At 44.9% G+C, this 21,490-nt stretch overlaps 1 protein-coding gene across 1 annotated transcript in view; it reads right to left on the bottom strand.

Annotated features, from left to right (window-relative positions):
- Positions 1–603: 603 nt before the first annotated feature.
- The window catches only part of LOC115133407 (H(+)/Cl(-) exchange transporter 3), a 66,472-nt gene continuing 45,585 nt past the window's right edge, over positions 604–21,490 (bottom strand). Inside the window, 14 exon segments of the mRNA XM_029666601.2 lie at positions 604–3,211; positions 5,799–5,874; positions 7,891–8,107; positions 8,922–9,102; positions 9,203–9,420; positions 12,161–12,347; positions 12,599–12,951; positions 12,954–13,146; positions 13,256–13,336; positions 13,615–13,821; positions 14,440–14,562; positions 14,893–15,080; positions 15,289–15,388; positions 15,969–16,129. Of these exon segments, the coding sequence (XP_029522461.2) occupies positions 3,032–3,211; positions 5,799–5,874; positions 7,891–8,107; positions 8,922–9,102; positions 9,203–9,420; positions 12,161–12,347; positions 12,599–12,951; positions 12,954–13,146; positions 13,256–13,336; positions 13,615–13,821; positions 14,440–14,562; positions 14,893–15,080; positions 15,289–15,388; positions 15,969–16,129 (2,465 nt within the window). The 3' untranslated portion in view covers positions 604–3,031.

Raw genomic sequence — 21,490 nt, 5'->3', positions numbered from 1 at the left:
TCTCTACACCATCACACCAGTGTTCCTCCTCCTCATTCCTCTACACTAGTGTTCCCCTCCTCCTACACCATCACACAAGTGTTCCTCCTCCTCATTCCTCTACACTAATGTTCCCCCTCCCGCTTCTCTACACCATCACACAAGTGTTCCTCCTCCTCATTCCTCTACACTAGTGTTCCCCCTCCCGCTTCTCTACACCATCACACCAGTGCTGCTCCTCCTCATTCCTCTACACTAGTGTTCCCCCTCCCGCTTCTCTACACCATCACACCAGTGCTCCTCCTCCTCATTCCTCTACACTAGTGTTCCCCCTCCCGCTTCTCTACACCATCACACCAGTGCTCCTCCTCCGTGGCCACAGAGCAGCTTCTGGTCTGAGGGGATTCTATCAGCGTTATTGTGCTTTGCATAGGTGGAGTTTAGTGTACTGTACCACCAAATTCATCTTGTTCACTGAGAAAAGTGTCACGTGAGTTATGCTGTATAGTAGAATACCATACAAATAGTTGGATTGACAGTAACTTGGTGTGTTCATCCTTTTACCTCAATTCTATTAGAATCCTGTTAGTGTCTAAAATAGAATTAATAACCCACTCAGACACATTTTTGCAATTTTCTAATTTTAATTTAAAACAATTAACTTTTACACATTGTTTTAAATGTACAATCAAACCATCAATGTAATCATACAATTAATGTACAACTATCTACCATAAATAAAAGTCAGTATGAAGTTATGAAAAGAACAGTGTTGTGACACCACATGGGTTAACAAGGACGAAGCGCTCGTCAACCAACAGCAGGGTTGAATCCATTAGGGCAGTGTTTCCCAAACTCGGTCCGGAGGCCCACCCTGGGTGCACATTTAGTTTTTGCCCTCGCTCTACACAGGTGATTCAAAATGATGAGTTGGTTGAGACAGCTGTGTAGTGCTAGGGCAAAAAAACTAAATGTGCACCGAGGACCCAGGAAACCCTGCATTAGGGCACGCAATGGAAAACGTTTGAAAAACATTTGGCAGCGGAAAATATCCGTTTCTTATTGGACAAGTCCCTCCCTGTTTGTTTTATTATGTTTGGTGCCTAATGAATATGACCTAAGACTATCAATGTAATAGAGAGAAACATGAAGTCTCCACACGCTTTAAGATGTGCCTCAAATGGCACCCTTTTCCCTAAGAAGTGCACTATATAGAGGAAGGGTGCCATTTGGGACACAACCCATAGCCTTCACTCAGCAGCTAAGGTGCTACTCTATGCACCTTGTCATTGAAACAAAGCCAGAGAGCGAGAGAGGACTCCTTTGACTGGCGCACGCATCGAGGTCACTGCTTCCTGTGGTGAACCACACATTAAAGGGTGAATCAGATATACGATCCTATATTATTTTTTTCATGAGTCTAGGTTGACACATGGAGGGTTCAAAACTATTTCCTTTTGTGTACTGTGTGCTTCTACATATCCCCAAGTCAAAAATATACAAGAGACTTTATTGAAGTTTAAAAGGAGTTACTGGCACACCTCCCAAAAAACGTGTTGTGAAATGCACCTATTTCAGTCCTTTCAATTCATGATTTTAAATCTACAAATGCGAAGAAGATTTCCTGTTGAATTGTTGTACTTGACGACGAGGCAGAGGAGGAGAGATGCAAGAAAAGATTAAGCGCCAGTGGAAAATACAAGACACATTTCTCACACCATGAGGCAGCTTAATTAAAGCAAAGTAAAAGATCTAAGACATGGTTACTGTGCAGTATTACCATCAACATCCTCATAATCATCCATTTATTTTGTTCACTTGAAAAAAAGAAAGAAGTGGTTTTCCAGTCTTGACTTTGTTTCATTACAAGCCATAAAAAGTTACTTGATTATGTATATATATCAATACTCTAAAAGTAGTTGCATTAGTAATAGTTTCTCCTCCAGTAACAGAACTTCACCTTGAGTTAGTGTTCCTATTTATTTTGATATACACACTGCCCACCTTCACTGTCGGAGAAACGGACAAGTCTTTTCTCATCTGATACTTATGCGCGTGCACACACACCTCTATGGCATATTGCCTACCTGGCTCAGATCAAAAGGTAATTGCACGCGCACACACACACACACACACACACAGTTTTTCACCCTTTACTTCAACAGGGGAGGGGGTATGTAACCGATGAGTATCGGACTCTTCTGTACAGAATGTTTTCACATACATCAGAAAGAGACATTTTGTTCTTGAACTACAACACTCAGACATTAACTAACTACTTCAGTACATCCTGCTTGTACCCTTGATCTTCCTTCCTCTCTCACACACACACTCACTCTCTCTCACCCACACTTACACCTTGGAGCAGCGCCCAGTCTAATATCAGGCGGATGCCTTTAGGGGGGAGGGTGGGAGTTTGTAGTTTCGGGTTACTATGACAACCTGATTGGAACGTGGAGGTGAAACGCACACATGCATTCTCTCGCTCAAAGAGAGTTCACAGGTAAACAATGCTTTCGAGGACGGACGGGGTGTGGGGAGGGAGGGACACAGTGGGGGTGGAGCCTGGCAGGGCTGACAGCCAATCAGCAGTCGAGGTGTCTGAAGGTCGCTCCTCGCGTCCTAGCGGATCATTCTGACCTCTTACCTCGGTAGCCAGGCTTCAGGCTCACAGCAATGTCTGCCAGCGTGAACCAATAGAAACAGGACAAGGACAAGGGAGCATGAAGAGTGTGTTTGAAGGAGGTGCAATTCGGCTAGTGGCATGCTTGTGTGGCATCTGTGTATGAGTGAGTCTGATCTCATGTATGTATGTATGTATGTTTCTGTATGAAAATGGAGGTGTGTGTTTAAATTGCATTCCTTGTGTATATATGCCCCAGCCTGTAGTAGCTGCTACCTAGGGGCCAAAACGTCCCTCACAGCAGCCATTTTTAAAGTCCTTTTAGAGTCTGTTCGTCTCTTCCTTCCTGTGGCCTCTAGAGGGCTCTGGTTTAGTATTGAGGTGGATTTGGGGTGGTGTGTCCCAGGAGTGGGGGGGTTGGGCTGTGCGTCATAGGGTGGAGCCGCGGCCGTCCAGTAGGTTTACCACCTCCTCCTCGCTTTCCTCCTCGTCAGCTTGACGACCCGGGAAGGCGGTGACTAGTTGAACATTATGTTGTCGGGGTCTTGGTTGGCCATCTGGGCCATATGACGAAGGATATCTTTTTTTGTGATAATACCAAGGAGACGCCTGCAGGGGGAGAAAGAGTGTGTGAGAGAGTGTGTGTGTGAGAGACAGAACGAGTGAGAGAGATCGGGGGGGTGAGAAAGATTGAGAGGGATAGAGAGAGAGAAAAAAAGAGAGTTAGTCAGTGATGGGCTGGCAGGGAGCACAGTCTGGTTGGCGTGGGAGAGAATTGTATCGTGTTTTTGTTGGCTAGTGCGGTTGGTTGGCCGGTCGGTGGTGGTTTTGGCCGGGGATACAAAGGTGGAATCAATCGAGAGAGAATGATAATATTATTTATTTGGTTAGATCATGTTATCTAACCAAAATAATGGGCTCTGTTAACTGACAAAATTGTAGCAATTCGGTTGGGGCCTTCGTTTGGGGATTTATATTATTTTGGGGCCTGACACTTAATGATAAGTTGCTTTATATCAAAAATATTTAAAAAATGACTAAATAATAATGATGAATTCTACAGTCTAGAGAAGCAAATGCTCCATTTCTTCCAAAATGTATCTGCATTTTAGCCCAAGGGAATACAGTAACAGGGAATACAGTAACCACTCAGTCAACCGTGACAGTCAGTGTCACTGCAACCATGCCAACAAAAACACGAGTCCCACTGGTGCCAAGGAAGGATACGAGGTGGAGAGGAGGAGGTGAGTAACCAAGGGAGAATGGTGAGTGAGTGATTCTCGTTAGAAGCCTGGAGGGAGGAAATGAACTGAACACACTAGGAAGAGCAAGACTGAACACCTTGCCTTACCAAACAACCAAACCTTCATAGTCCTCAGGGATAAACATTCTGGAACACCCAGTCAAGCGTTTTCAGGCTCATTGCTACCGGCTCCCTTTAAAAAGGTTACTCCTTTCTGAGAGCCAGGTCGCAATTGGTTGAAATGTAATATAAAACATAGAGGGTCAATTACCGTTTGCAACCATTGTGCAAACGGATAATAATTAGATCCTGATTCCTAGAATTGCCTTTTTTGTTGTTGTTATAACTACAAACATTTGTGCTCTTGAACTGAGATTTCGTGAGAAACATCTGCAGACACTGGAGAGCGAGAGAGACAGATGTTGAGCTGAGAGAGTGATGAGAGGCTGTCTTTCAAAGCGCCATAGAGTAGGAGTGCTAATCTAGGATCAGTTTAGCCTTTAAGATCCTAACGAATATGATTATAAGGACTGATCCTAGATCAGCACACATAACGCTTCATGAATACGGTCCCTGATCTACAGAACAGGCCTGTTGAAGGCGGGGCACATGTAGGAAGTGGAGGGGACCAGATCTGAAGTGAGGGAGGTTGAGGTGGGAGGCAGCGGGTGAGGCACGGGGGTTGAGTTCAGGTGAGAGGGGGTTGAATGAGGGGTGGGTACTGTTTAGGATCAGGGTGGGTGTTGAATGTGGGTTGCTTCTCTTAGCTGGCTACCTATACTATAGGTATTAGCTACCACAACACGGCTACTACCACCATCACACCACCATCACTTCACCACCATAGAGTTCACTCTCTCAGGAGGAGGGTTCTACTAGGCCTACGGCAGGGACACTAGATGCTAAATCTCCCCCTCCCAGAAAAACCAACGGTCCGCTCCCACGTAGCGGCCGGTTACTCGCCAATCGGTTAAGGGGACGCCGGCGGAGCTACGAGTTGTCGGGTCAGATGTCGTCGATCTGTTGGTCCGCCAGACAGACGGACGGACGGACGGTGACCCAGTTGGGGGGGAGGGGGGAGCGAGAGGGAGAGGTAAAAAGAAAGACAAAAAAAAAAGAAAACAAAACAGGAAGAAGCAGTAATTAATTGGAGTCAAACTGTACTACGTCCAAAATGGCACCCTACTCCCTTCATAGTGCACTGCTTTTGAACGAGAAGTGCATTACACAGGATATAGGGTGCCATTTGGGATGCTTTTAAAGTGAAATTATGTCATGTTTGCGTGTGAAGGTTTTTGATGGGCCGAGTGATACACACACAAAAAATAGGCATGGCTACATGGCTGTACGCAAGTTATTGGGACAGGGACGGGGGGACGAGATCAATATACAATCAGTATATTCATGCTTCTATCTATATTCTATAATAACTTCTTATAGCAGATGAAGCAGCCCCTACTACTGATGAAGGGACTAATAGCTAGTGGCATGTCGTTGATGGAAATGGCGGTGGAGCAATAGTACGTGACGAGGATCTTACTAATCAAGCTTCAAATGACAGTTCCCATCAAAGTCCAACATTAAAAGGACCCATAACAACACCACTCATTTAGAGTAGATCTTTAAAAAAAATATACATCTTACTAACTGTTGTTAATGACTAGTAGTGAATGAATAGGGAGACCAGAGAGTGACAGAGTGGCACTTGTGTTTGTGAATGATAGGGTATCCAGTGAGGAGAAAGTGGATGCACACACCCCACCCACCCCCCCCACAAAAAAAGAGTGCATTTGTGAGTGAGTTGAAAATATGACACAGTAAGACGAGTGGGTTGCTATTGGAAACGGGAACTGTCAGTTACACTTTCATGCGTCGCGCCTAGGTAGGTGGGCAGAAATGGGGAAGGGGGAGAGGTCAGTGGAATGGGAGGGGACAGGGGGCGGGGCTAGTCACCAGGGGCTCCGTGTGTTCCTTGAGCTCCTCCAGATGCGCTAATATATTCTTCTTAGTGATGATGCCCAATACAATCCTGTACAAACACACACCTGTTACTCAGGAGACTGCCCGTCGCGCAAACACAGAGAAAGACAGAGAGAGAGAGAGAGAGAGAGAGACAGCAGCACAAAGCATACAAAACACAAAAATAATAACTTATAGAAACATAAATAAACATAACTTAAATAACATATCAGTGTCAAATCATAACATAAAGTACCAAACAAATCCTAATAGTGTTGCTTTAAAAAGAATGGTCAATAAATATACTACTCCTACAGATGGTGATTTTATATCAGCATGTGTCAACTGGATGCCAACTAGTGTTATTCGTGCATATGATTCCTCTTTATGTCGGTTTCAATAACTTCCTTGTTCACTTGTAATGGATTCTAACCTTGTGAGTAGTATTGTAGATAAATAACCTAGGATATAGTATGTCTGATGTTTCTACGTTTAGCCTAAATGTATAGCTACTGAATGATACATTCATTGAGACCAAAGGTGGCATCAAACAATAGAAAATGAAACAATTATGACAAAAAGAAAAATGTAGAAAAACAAAAGGACTGCCGTCATCTGTAATCTCAGTCACTCTGCCTCTCCTGACTGTGTCTAAACATCCATCTTTAAACATATACTTAGACTATGACTGCCGGGTAATAACGCACAGAACGAGGGTTTCTACACTTCTCTGGAAACAGCTCTGGTGGACATTCCTGCAGTCAGCGTGCCAATGGCACACTCCCTCACATCTGTAGCATGGTGTTGTGCAAAACGGCACATTTTAAAGTGGCCTTTTATTGTCCCCAGCACAAGGTGCACCTGTGTAATGATCATGCTGCTTAATCAGCTTCTTGATATGCCACACCTGTCAGGTGGAATGGATTATCTTGGCAAAGGTGAAATGCTCACTAAACAGGGATATAAACAAATCTGTGCACAAAATATGAGAGAAATAAGATTTTTGTGCGACAAAAATTTCCGTTTTTTTTATTTCAGTTCATGAAACATGGGACCAACACCTTACATGTTGCGTTTATATTTTTGTTCATACATCATTGGATGCACACTGTCTGTCCTGTAATTCCTATTTTAACCACCAGGTGTCCCTTCAGAGTCATATTCAACGAGTGAGCTTGTACAGTACAATTGAAGGCCACCAACTTCTAAAACAAGACACACGAGTCCCTCCAAAGGAAACTGGATAACAACAATTTTCTGTCTCGAGCTTGCCTAACGGGAATTTTTCAAATCTATGATTTACACTCACTATTTTTCAATGAACACACTGCATTCCTTAAGAGCTTCTTAGTCAAGCTACTGAATAAAGCTAGATAGGTTTCCTCTCTGTATGATACCTGTTCTACAGTAATGGTGGTAGTATATTGGTGAGTGTCTCCTGTCTGGTATTTGTTAAGTGGTATTTCAGTAGTTATATTGGTAAGAGTAGCGCAGCTAGCATTTAGCTGAAAGGCCATGCAGGTTACAGCCTACAGGTTATAACAGGTTATAACACCACGGCTCCCAGTGTCCATGCATCGCTCTACAGTGAGGCGATGCATGGCTAGTACGTCCCATTATCCAGACTAGCATATCACTTCAAATGCATGCTGTCCAATTCCAGTAGTGTGTGTATATCGGAACAGACCTTGAGAGTGTGTTGTCTGGTTTGTGTTGAGGGAACTCGGTGTTGCCTGTTGAGGTGTTAGTTCAGGTTGCCAACACGGAGGCTGAGGTAAGGAGGACGTAGGAAGACTCTTTCCCCCAGTGTTCCCTCCTTGTCTTTCACCCCCCCCCCTCCCCTTTTGAAGCTGTGATTCCCTCATCCCTTTTCCATTCCCCCAATTTCTTCTCCCCCTCCCCTGCCCTATTTCCCATGCCACCCTAGCGATTACCCCTCCCCCACCACCAGCACACACACACCCTCTCGTTTCACTCTTTATGCATCACCAGACATTGTCGGAGGCCCAGCTTGGACAACCCAACCCTCCGATCCCCCCCAGGCATCACCCCTTCCCATGCCACCCTACCCCTCATCTCATCTCACCCGTTGTGTGTCACCAGACACTGGCGGAGGCCCAGCTTGCGGAAGATGTCCACCACGATCTCCATGGGCGTGTGGTCGGTCACGGTGAAGGGGCTCATGTCCAGGATGGAGCGCAGCTTGAGGGGCCGCGGGCTGTCGGCGGGCAGCGTAGGGGCGTGCTGCGTGAAGTAGACCCGCGAAGTCAGCAGGATACCCTCCTGCTTCCGCCGTGCGTTCTCTGTTGACAGTTGGGAGGGAGAGAGGGAGTGGGTGGGTGGAGAACGAGAAATGAGATTTGGTTCGTTTCTAAGTCGGGGGGTACCCGAGCCATGCCCATGCGATGTTTAGGTCCTACCCTCCCCAGGACCAATTTTTGTGCCAAATGTAAAATGTAAGGCCCGGGCCTGAAACCCACAATAACTTTCTCTGTTAGTATATCCATTAGCTGCTCCTCTCAGTCTGTCACTCACTTCCTGCCCGCTGCTCGCTCTGCATGTGCTCTGGGAGTATCCATAGCAACGGCTCTGCTTGGGCTGCTCTGCTCAATGACGAGGCATGAGAGAGCAGTTAGCATCTACTTTGAGTCACTCTAAACTCCCGACAAACTTAAGTAATATTATTAATTTTTGTGAAATAATGTCTCCGGTCTTACCATTGACGAGGTTGAAGCACTTCTGACACCACGTTATGATCTTAGTCAGATATGACTTTGAACAAACGGCTCAGGTTCAAAATGTTAGTGCTACTAAGTCCTGCCTGTACCCTAGTTATTGATGAAAAACAAAACAAACAAAACAGGCCCTCCCTGAGCCTAACCCGATGCATAATGTAGGGGCCTGTCGGGCTTGGGTCGGGTAGCAGAGCTCTAGTGCCAGATAGGGAGGGTTTACACTTTTGGCACAATTCCATTGGTTTCATTGGCGCTAGGCAAGCTCAATAAATTAAGTGCAGCTAAAGTATTTGAAAGGGAATAAAATACTAGTTTAACTTAGGGTCTGGTTGAATCAGACCCCCCCCCCCCCCCACACACACACCCTGCCATCTCTCCTCACCTATAGCGATGGTGATGTCCCTGCGCAGAGCGAAGCCAACCAGTCTCTGGGATTCCTTGGAGACGATGACAGGGAAGCCATTGTAGCTGGTCTCGTTGATGATCCCCTGTAGTTCCTCCACTGTCAGGTCGTCCTGCGTCAGCACCGCTAACGGCGGATCACTACGCCGCGGCCGCATCACCTGAAGTCACACAGGAATGGAAAACATCATGTATCTACTTGTGAATCATTTTTGTGAAGTTTGTTTGTTTTGATTACTGTGTGTGTGTGGATATAATCACCTCCCGCGCCAGTGTGGTGTGTGTGAACTCCTCCTTGGCGTCGAGGAAGGGGTACCCGTTCAGGCGGATGTGTGACTCGTAGATGCCCTCGCGCCCGAAGGCGTCGCCCACCCACTTGCTGGTCATGACGGCGGCCATGAGGGGCACGATGTACTCCAGGCCGCCCGTCAGCTCAAACACGATGACCACGAGAGACACGGTCATCCGCGTTACACCACCTGGAGCGCAACACAATGATTCACGTATTATTCACCAGGTAAGTTGACTGAGAAGTGACAGCACCATCTTTCACAGCAACAACGCGGAGACAAGGGAAGAGTTGCATGGGAGAGGACCAAAGCCTTTACAGCAAGATGGATTACATTTGAAAAATCGACCAACACAGTCCATATAGCAATGTATCACAAGGGGAAACTGACACCGAGTAAGAACAACAGACAGAACCATAAAAACACAGACAGACCCACAGCCAGTGAGGTCCTTCAGTGTAATCAAGGACCTCAGCCATCCAAACCATGGTCTGTTCACCCTGCTACCATCTCGCAGACGGAAACAGCACAGGTGCATCAAAGCCGGGACCGAGAAACTGATAAACAGCTTCTATCTCCAGGCCATCAGACTGCTGAAGAGCCATCACTAACCGGCCACCGCCGGTACTCTGCCAGGCACCTTAATATACATGGGAGCACCAGTCTCTAAGGCATTGAAAACAGGTCACTTTAATAATGTTTACATACTGTTTGACCCACTTTATACATATATACTGTATTCTAAGCATGGCTCATCCTATATAACTACTGCTGTACACACCTTTTCATATACTGTCTATACACACCATTTATATTTATATTCTGGACTCTGACATTGCTCTTTCTGATAATGCTAGACTGGCACAATTACCGTATAACCATGTAACCAACGTTTATGGATGAAGGCCATCATGGAAATAAAATACAATTAATTTACTGTATAACGAATGCCCCAATATAAGAAAAATATTGATTCCTTTAATATGAATAGAATCTTTTGAATTATTATTTTTCACAAATTGAACGATTCGCTTCGCCATTGTAGCAGTTGGGGTTCGGTTCAATCGCGGTAAATGGAATCACAGGAATCAAAATAATAATTTGTGAATCTCGAACAGTTAAAGGAAAAAAATTAGCTGTATCCTTCCTTTTGAATTGTGTCGTTGCAAAACTCATTTTGTAGATACTTTAAGTTGGTTTGATGCTAGTAGTCAGCCTGAAGTAAACACTTTTAAGGTAAGATCTGCTGCGATGGGGAAGCATGCTGAAACAGTAATTTCGAAAGTTATTTTCAGAAAAACATTAACAATTAAATGTTGACTGCAAAGTAGGCCTACCTGACATGATGATTTGTACCAATCAGGTGCACATTTATTTTCCAAACTCTGCAATCACACGTGCAGCACAGAAAGCTGAGAGAAACACAGCTAGCCCCAACGCTCTCTTGCTATGCAGTTTAATTAAAGGGGAACTACACCCTCCAAAAATATTTTTCCCAGACCTCAAAGGGGTTCTCCTGAACAGTTGAATGATAGGTGGGAATCAAAAGTTTACCCTAAATAGACATACCCAAACGTAATTATTTTTCATGGAGATGGCCATAAACTGGTAAAGTTGGATAGTTCTCGAAAGGTCTTGAACTCACCCTTCTGGTAAAAATAGTAATAAATTGCTGAAGTGTACTCACTTTTGAAGACAGAAGCTCAAATACATTAGTACAAATATTGTTAAAAATCATATGATTTTTTCACTATTCAACAGAGGTGGGGAAAGAGATCTTGAAATGATTGAAATGCTTTCGAAATATAATAACAATCCAACTATAAAACGACTTGCTATAAGATTTAAAATTTCTTATAACTGCAAAATAAATATGATCATACTTAATGACAGTACAATATTGGCACTATTTCATATAACTGCCGACAGAGAATTTCCTTCTAAACGTCCACTGAGTGGCGCAGAGACACCATTCAAATGTGTTCATACTCATCAGCTTTAAGGACGAAGTGATTTTGTCCGTCTATGACCAAGAGAAAGTGGTATAGTTTCAATTCTATGAAATGCAGTATTTATTCACGTTGAGAGCTCTAAATCCGTTTGAGAATATCACAGCAAGATTCAACTACACAGGCTGGATCCGATAAGACTGTCGCCGTTCGTTCATATGCCGTCTCACAGGCTGGGATGACTCGCTCGGGGGAAGAGTAAATCAATTCTTTGTCTGGATAGGCCAGAAAATGTGACACGTCAATCCCTACGCAAATGTAGGTGTGAAACCTGACACTTCCAAGTCAGCTCCGCTGAGAAAGTGGTAGCGGAGAGCAGACAGATTTCTGGCATTATAAGGCACGGGACCCTAAGGCATTTACAGAGCGCTTTGTACACCAAAATGGCAGTCGGAACCGGTCCAAAACCGCTTAAAGTTCCTGATATGGGGGACTTAACATAGCAGTGTTGTGGACTTAGAACATACAATTGTGTTGTTATTGTAAAACATTTGAGTGAAAACCTGAATAAAAATAAATAAAATCACAAACCTTGAAAAATAAAACCAAGAAACCAAGGTAACAAAACTTAATTTGGGCGATAATGTTTTTATTTATTTATTTATTTTTTTTTAAATGGGGGGGATTTCATAGGGCCCTATAAACAACACAAAAAAATCAAATGCTATTCGAACGGTATTACGGAGACGGTAGTCATTTGGCTGGCCAATAACCATCATCCAAAATTCCATGATCATCACAGCCCAAGATATTGCGCATTCTTTACTTGTTTTATACTTTTTGGATTATGTGTGAATTTTTATTGTGTTGCTAGATATTACTACACTGTTGGAGCTATAAACATAAGGATTTCGCTGCACCTGCAATAAAAATCTGCAGATCTTTGTATGCGACCGATAAACGTAGATTTTTTAACTCACCCAGACATGCGGCGGCCCCCACCATGGCATAGAGTCCCGGGGTGATGCAGTCTGTGCCTACCTCGCACCACTCCCTGAACACTAACCAGTCGTGGTGGTAGTACGCCAGCTGCTCCACGGCGATGCCAACGATACGCCCGGCAATCGCCCCGATGGCCATACTGGGGATGAACAGGCCAGCAGGAACCTGGGGATATTAACCACAACTCAAAGAACCACTCCAACTATTTCTGAACATTTCCTGTTGAAAAAACATCCTGAACTAAAATCCCAATTCCAATTTTGCTCAATGCCTTTCAACCCCAAACCTGATCAGCATTACTTGGGAGTGTTGACTACAATCGAAGATCTGCATTAGGCCACGATCTGATCATTTCCCCAATACAACCACATTAACTAGACAGCACTCCACCTGCCCCCCCCCCTGCCGTTCCTCACCTTAAGTCCGAAGGTGAAGATGGTCATGATGATCTTGAAGATGAGCGCCAGGCACAGCTGCCAAATGGCTGCGTACACCCCGGGTCCAGCCGGCTTGTTGGGAGACGCGTCCACAAACGCCTTGCTCCCATTCATCTGACTCCTGTACTGGCACAGCTGGGACGACTCCAAGGGTCCGCAGTCGGTAAACAACTCTTTAATCAGCTCGCTGGTGTTCTGCCGCGTGTACGGGTTGGGGAACGCCACGACTGCGGTAATGGCCGCCACGAAGATCACCTCCAGGATGGGGTACTTCCCGAAGCGGGTGGACTTCCTCCTTCGGCACCAGGCGATGTTGGCCTTGATGAAGAAGGCCCCCAGAGGCCTCCAAACACCCCCAGCAGGATGAAGGGGATAAGCTCAAACAGGTACCAGGGGGTGTGGTACTCCACGTAGAATAGGACCAGACGGCTGTTGCCAAACGGGTTGATGGAGCGGAGGACGAAGGCTGCCACCAATGCAGCAAAGAAGGAGCGCCACAGGGTCTTCAGAGGGAAGTAGTAGCTCACCTGGGGGGGGGGGGCAGACAGGTGCAGGGGAGCAAGGAAATTATAGCCTGTGATTCAATGTACAGACACACAGTCAGGCACATGCACACACATTCAGTATAAAACGTACCTCCTCCAAGCTGAAGAGTACTCCTCCTATGGGAGCACCGAAAGCCACGGACACCCCGGCCGCTGACGCTGCAGATAGGACCTGCGGAGAGAAGACAAAAACAAAAGAAACACAGGCCGAGTCAGCGGAAACACCGACAGGAAATGACCTAAAACACAGTCGTATATCCTACTATGTGGTGACACAGAAAAGGGCTGAAGACAAAACTCCACACGGTCATGTAATACAACAGATACAAAACACAAACCATATCCGCTCTCTCCTTAGGCTCGCTCTTTGACGTACTCGGACAATAAAGGTTGCATGGTACTGTATTTGACCGCGCCTAACAGAACCGTAGATCACATAATCGCACGCACCTCTCGCTTCTTGGCCTCGTTCTTGCTGTACTTGGGGAAGAGGTATGAGAAAATGTTTCCACAGCAGCAGGCCACGTGGACGAGGGGGCCCTCCTTCCCCAGGCTCAGCCCAGACGCTACAGCCAGCACCAGGGTCACCGTTTTGATCAGCAGGGTCCACTTCCCCAGGTAACCCCGGATGATGAACCCACTCAGAATGGTCTTTATCTGGGGAGACAGAGACGTGGGGGGGAGGAAAGAAATAAGATATGCGTTTCCCATTAATATCTCCCTCCTCCTGAAGTGTGCCCTCGTTCACTACTTCTCAATAACCTAAACGCATTGGATTGGTGGAGGCATGGGCTGGGGGGAGTTTCCACCATATTTCTTCTACCGGTAATTTCCTTACAAATCAGTGAAGGGAAGTGAACAAGTGCACACTTTGGGAGGAAGGAAAGGTACTTGAGACATGGCCAATGTAAATGTCCTTTGTTCTCTGGGAGAGAGAAGGGAGAGGAGGGGAGGTGTTCGTAGAGTCTATTGAAAACGTTAAGGACGCATTAAGCTCACTGGTGTGCTGGAGTTTCCTTTTTATTAAATGTCTAAGTAAGGGAAATATATCTGTAAGTTGAAGAAACTATCCCTTTAAATTCAACAAAATGGTAAATGTCCAAACATATCCCAAACGGCTTCAGACTAAGAATTTACAAGACGAACAAAACATTTCCAACTGCTCCCCGTGGCTAATCCTCATCTCTCGCTCTTCCGGAATCACAATATATACTGTATATATAGTGTGTGTGTGTGTGTGCATCCATGTGTACGTGTACGTGTGTACGACTTCACCTCAGGTATACCGGAGCCACAGGCGTAAGGGGCGAACACCTTGACCAGTAACACAGCCAGGAAGGCGAAGGACAAAGCCCAGTAGATGTACATGAAGTAGTTCATGATGTAGGAACCAGGGCCCTGGGACAGAGGAGGAGGAGAAGGAGAAAGAGCATATTATTAACTGTCAATACACTGACACAGGGTATACGGACATTTGTTCTGAGGTTAGATCAGGAGAACACATATAGAACGACCAAATCAACTCCTGGTGTCATCTATAACAACATGGAGTCAGTCTAAACAGTGGTGAAGACACTTTATACCTCTCTCACCTCTGCCTGACTTGTCACTCTCTACTCTGGTAACCGCTAGCTTATAACACCGATAAGTTGCTATATTACAGCACATAAGGTGCTTATAACAGCTATTTGAAACCTGTAACACCTACGTCAATGAAATCCTTCTCACCTCTTCCTGGCCCAGGATGAGCCCCGCCCAGCTCTTCCACTGAGGACACTTGTCCCGCTCAGCGAACGTGGTCTCGTTGGAGCCCCAGCAGCACTGCTCGTGGTTGAACCACATGGCATTCAGACACACCCCCTCCTTGATGTCGTTCAGCCAATCAGCAGCGATGTCGATTAGACCAGCCAGAGCACCTGATCGGACAAGGAGGAAGGGGAGGAAGAGAGAGAGGATGAAGAAGAGGACAGGGAAGAGAAGAAGGAAACGATAGTTTAAGCCTGTGCCACGTTGACTTTCATCAAAAGCAAGACGAAAAACATACATGTTGTCGATGATGAGCCTACATTTACTGTAATTACCCGTAACTGGCTATTAGTACAGGTGACTGCGTGTGTGTGTTACCTGAGGCCAGCCCTGTCAGTGTCACCACCAGCCACCCAGACCAGGCATCATACAGGCTCTTGGTAAACTCCCAAGCTGATTCCTTCTTCTTAGCATTGATCTGCGAACACACACACACAGAGAGAGCAGGGTTAGAAACACACACACACACAGTTCTCCCCCTTTTTAGAGTAACTATTAACAAAATATTGATAATTTATTACCACTCATAATGAGTGGCCTAACTACCCATAAACTTGTGCTGCTACTGCATTGTGTCATATTGACAGCAACTATTACTGTTCCCGTTTGGCAGGTATAAAAAAAAAATAGAACAATTAAAAATGTAAAAACATCCAGACAAAATTCAAATGAGTGAGGTTATGACATTTCTAGGAACCACTCAGATATAGCAAAAGACGAAATGGTTTCCTTGTGGTGTTTACAAGCCATGCACACAGAGCCACCACAGAGAAAGTAGGGCACACTTCTGTCTAGGCTAGGGCACCATTTAAGGGGCCCAGCACAGAGCCCTGGGGGACACCCTTGTGATTGTTTAACCTACCTTAGTTGAATACACTGTTATGATAAATGACTAAAATGTTATCAATCTATAAAATGCATTGCATCAGAGCCACAGGTTCTGCAGCCTTTCTTTTCTTAAAGCAGCCTAGTTTCTTAAATGTAAATGTTGTCCTCACCTTGCGGTGGCGTTCCCGGTCCTTGCACTTCTCCCGGACCCAGTCGATGGTGTGGAAGTCATCATAGGTGCCGACCCCCGGGATGGGCTCCTCCAGGAAGTCCAGCAGGTGGGTGGTGCTACTCATCACCCCGCCCCCGTTAGACATGACGTAGTTAGATCCTACAGGAGAGAGAGCGAGCGCAAGTCAGTGAGAAAGTTCTTGTGAAAGACTGGCAAACGGTGGAGTACTAGCTCGCTGACAGATTGCTCGGAGTCTGGATGGGTCAAATGCTGCTACGAAGAAGCCATCCGGGTCAGACAGCGATGTAACAATCTTCCTGGTCAATTTGCACCGAGAAACCCAGGTGAAAAAAAAAAAAAGAGGGAACAGTAACAGCGTCAGAGAAAACCTCCCAATCTTTGACTAATGCAGTCACATCAGACAAGGGAGATGATTCCCCCCCGCCCTCAGAACGAAGACCAACCGCAGTCAAAACGCTGCTCCCGTACATCGAAACCTACCAGCAGAGGACTGAACAGTGTGTGGTGTTGTCGTCTTTTCTCCTTTCTTCTCACATGATAGTCATCCCTTAAATCAAATTACGCCAAACCCCAGCTCCATCTTAATTTTATTTATTTTTTTACACTGTGTGCGTCAGCACTAAATATCTGCTCCATTATCGGACCCATTAGGAAGACACTGCGAAGCACGGCACACGCCGCTGGCTTACGAAAACTACATGAGAATGAACATTGGGTGGAAACCCCGTCCATCCATCTGTTGGCTGCTGCATCTCAAAACCAGAGCCAGACATGGTGGAGAGAGACTAACTGCTGTACACACACACACACACACACCTCCTGTTATAATCAGATATCCTAATCAGTTACTCCCTCACCCCCAGGCACTCTGGAGCCAAATGGAGGTGCAGTTGCCGACTTGATGGCAGATTGAACACAGAAGGTAGAAACCGAGGCTTATCCAGGTCTCTTGAGTTCCTTTCAACTAATCACTCACTGGTCATGGAGGTTAGACTCAAAACAGTAGTTCATTCAGGTTCTAAAAGATGTCCTTCCAAAAAGGGCCGTTCTGGTTTAAACCGTGAAGGAGAATGTTTACTTCCAAGTCTGTGAGGTTCTCTTCCTTGAAACTCGTTTCACAATCTCAGATAACGGTTCCCCATAAAAATAGGCGCAAGGACACGCGGGTCTCCCTACGGTCACATGGTTCTGTGTACACTACAGGTTGTGTCGTAGTAAGACTGTGACAGGGGAAACAGAGGCACAGTAGTGGTGTGACTGTGAAGTGAGCGCTGGCCAAGGATTACAACACTGACTGCAGTGCACCAATCTGCCATTTTTGCGTGTCTTGGATGCAGGCATTACAGGATGTAGGTCCTACGCGGATAGACGTCAGACACTGTGCATAAAGTAGACTACGCCACACCTAGAGTATAACACAGTATAGCCTGCCGCCAACTGCGCTCTTTCAGTAAATGTTTAACAGATTTCCAGTTCACCAAAATAAGGGATTGGACCACACAACTTTGGTCACCCTTTAAGCGTGATCAGTTGATCTTTACAAAAGCACAGAACACGTAGCAATATTGCATTCGAATACAAAAATTGGCAAACTATGTTTCAACTGCCAAAGATGACTGATAAGGGGAAAAAAAACAGTTGTATGTATATTTTTTTTTTTTTAAATAACATTTCATGATTACATTAATTGATCCAGATCGTAACGATAATCAAGAACGATCATTGCCCGATGATCATTGCTAATGCCGGATGTCCGAAATCCAGCCAGGTCAGGCTGTGCTGGTTAGAAGCAGCGCCGCACAGCATCTAAAAGGGACAGTTAAATAGCTTCTACTAGCTGGCTGACTCGCGCACACGTCACAGACAGACAGAAGCAGAGATTGAGAAGAGCCCTTAGGCCACCCCTGCTCCATCTCCATTCATCCGCTACAGCACTAACTCAAATGGGCAGCCAACCGCCATTTTGAAAAAGGTCATCTCTGCTGTGGATGTGATGTGAGGGAAATAAACAATGACACCGATACAATACATAGTCGGCGACGTAGCACTGAAAAACAGCACACAGTCGTCAAGAAGTAACGTGCTTTATCGAACATTGCTTCACAGTATTCTCAGAGTGACAGGAATTACACAGAGACAGGTCAACATTCATGTAATCTTTCCACACAACTCTGCCAAAAAAAAAGGGGGGGGAGAGGGAAATCTCATGTAATGAAACTCCGACAACTGTACAAGGGTGTGGGAATTCATCCAAGAAAAAACAAAGTCACTATTGTGTCCAAAAACAAAGTAAAAAAGAATGCTTTTTGGGGGCATGCATGAAATTAGAGCCATTCTTTGTTGTGCAAATTCTTCTATTCTGCTCACTGATACACAGTACAGTGTATTGTGTATTTTTCCAGGGCGATATTTTGCCTGAGAAAGAGAAATGCAAACATTTCTCTCCACCCTATGGCAAAATGTGTAGAATTACATGAAATTAGTTATAAAATTTAATAATCTTCTCTCCGCTTTAAAAACGGCAACATTTTCTCTACGCCCCATGTCAAAATGTTTAAAATTGCAGGAAATTAAATCTAAACTGTCAATGTTTTCTCTCCGCTGTCAAGAGGTAGGCCCCTAAAATGTTATGATCGCAAGGTGGGGGGCAACAAAATTTCACTTAGGGACACTAAAAAACCTAGGGACGGCTCTGACTGCAAGCGTTGGTATGGATGTGACCAGAAAGCCACAGCAGCCAATCATGATGAGTTCAGATTTTTAGTGGCCCCCACCACCATCAAAGTTGCCCATCACTGGCTTATAGTGTAGTAGAAAGTCCATTGTCCAATAGAAAGTACTAGTACATAGATGACAAAACTAACATATTAAATGTTTTATTTAACTAGGCAAGTCAGTTAAGAACACATTCTTATTTACAATGACGGCCTAGGAACGGTGGGTTAACTGCCTTGTTCAGGGGCAGAACGACTCGGAGATTCAATCTAACAACCTTTCGGTTGCTGGTCCAAGGCTCTAACCACTAGGCTATATGCTGCCCCATGGCAGGTAAATACATAACCATATTTAACTGAAGAGAAAAGAAGAAGAAAAATCAGCAGAAGGTAGAGGCTAAGCTAGTTCAGTTATGATGATGATCCATGGCTTGGTGACCCTCATAACTGTTCTCCATTTGGCATGCGGTCAGGGACACACCGCTTGTGTGTATTTGCTGAACTTGCCAGCAATGTGTAATATCGTGCTGGGGTCTGTTAGTGAGGATGGCATCTACCCACAAGGACTGTTTCACACAACCATGTTATGACCATGTTATCCAGGGGCTAACAGTGTGTGAGTTGGCAGAATGACAGAATGCAATGAAGCTGTTTTTAATGAAGCCTAGGGTTAGCCTATAACAATACCTAGGAGAGCCAGTTGGTGCTAACTGCTACGCCAACTAAGGATATCATTACAAAAGCTAGGAGACAAGGTGCTAACTGCTAAGCTAACATGAAATACCAGGAACCTGGGACTGATTTTAACTGGTGTGATCTGTGGGAAGTGGGAACGTGATCAAAGCTCAAACACTGGGGTATGATTAGTCACATCTGATGTGGCTCTAGGGGGAAGGGAGGACACAGGGATGAGCAAACAAGTAAGTGAACTAATAGGCTAGCAGGTAACATACCGTTGAAGTCGGAAGTTTACTCCACAAATTTCTTGTTAACAAACTATAGTTTTGGAAAGTCGGTTAGGACATCTACTTTGTGCATGACAAGTAATTTTGCCAACAAATGTTTACAGACAGATTATTTCACTGTATCACAATTCCAGTGGGTTAGAAGTTTACATACACTAAGTTGACTGTGACTTTAAACAGCTTGGAAATTACAGAAAATTATGTCATGGCTTTAGAAGTTTCTGATAGACTAATTGACATCATTTGAGTCAATTGGAGATGTACCTGTGGATGTATTTCAAGGACTACCTTCAAACTCAGTGCCTCTTTGCTTGACATCATGGGGAAATCAAAAGAAATCAGCCAAGACTTCAGAAAAAAATGGTAGACCTCCACAAATCTGGTTCATACTTGGGAGCAATTTCCAAACGTCTGAAGGTCCCATGTTCTTCTGTACAAACAATATTACGCAAGTATAAACACCATGGGACCATACAGCCGTCATACCGCTCAGGAAGGAGACTCGTTCTGTCTCCTAGAGATGAACGTACTTTGGTGCAAAAAGTGCAAATCAATCCAAGAACAACAGCAAATAACCTTGTGAAGATGCTGGAGGAAACAGGTACAAAAGTATCTATATCCACAGTAAAACGAGTCCTATATTGACATAACCTGAAAGGCCGCTCAGCAAGGAAGAAGCCACTGCTCCAAAACCGCCATAAAAAAGCCAGACTATGGTTTGCAACTGCACATGGGGACAAAGATCGTACTTTTTGGAGAAATGTCCTCTGGTCTGATGAGACAAAAATAGAACTGTTTGGCCATAATGACCATCGTTATGTTTGGAGGAAAGGGGGGGGGCGGCTTGCAAGCCGAAAAGAACACCATCCCAACCGTGAAGCACGGGGGTGGAAGCATCATGTTGTGGGGGCTGCTTTGCTGCAGAAGGGACTGGTGCACTTCACAAAATAGATGGCTTCATGAGGGAGGAAAATTATGTGGATATATTGAAGCAACGTCTCAAGACATCAGTTAAAGTTAAAGCTTGGCCGCAAATGGGTCTTCCAATTGGACAATGACCCCAAGCATACTTCTAAAGTTGTGGCCAAATGGTTTGAGGACAACAAAGTCAAGGTATTGGATTGGCCTTCACAAAGCCCCAACCTCAATTCTATAGAAAATTTGTGGGCAGAACTGAAAAAGCATGTGCGAGCAAGGAGGCCTACAAACCTGACTCAGTTACACCAGCTCTGTCAGGAGGAATGGGCCAAAATTCCCCCAACTTATTGTGGGAAGCTTGTGGAAGGCTACCCGAAACGTTTGACCCAAGTTAAATAATTTAAAGGAAATGCTACCAAATAATATAATAAACCTCTGACCCACTGGGAATGTGATGAAAGTAATAAAAGCTGAAATAAATCACTCTACTATTATTCTGACATTTCACATTCTTAAAATAAAGTGGTGATCCTAACTGACCTAAGACAGGGAATTGTACTATGATTAAATGTCAGGAATTGTGAAAAACTGAGTTTAAATGTATTCGGCTAATGTGTATGTAAACTTCTGACTTCAACTGTACATATAGACATAAGCCTAACCTATTTTTATTTTCCCTACACAGGGGTAGAAAGATTTGTGAGGAATCTTAGACACCTCCGTACCGGTTAAAACTCAGACACCGGTAGGGTTGTCAAATGTTTGCCTGCCGACAGTACTTAGTACCTCTGAATAGAGTGTCGGCAGTCTCTCGTGTTCACACAGAAAAGACATTGGAAGTCATCAGCCACTCAGCCTTGTTAAAATACTCCAAACCAGACGGTGGCAGTAGCGTTGTTTGG

Source organism: Oncorhynchus nerka, linkage group LG8, assembly GCF_034236695.1.
Source record: "Oncorhynchus nerka isolate Pitt River linkage group LG8, Oner_Uvic_2.0, whole genome shotgun sequence".
Taxonomy (NCBI): domain Eukaryota; kingdom Metazoa; phylum Chordata; class Actinopteri; order Salmoniformes; family Salmonidae; genus Oncorhynchus; species Oncorhynchus nerka.
This window is presented reverse-complemented; position numbering and strand designations above follow the sequence as displayed.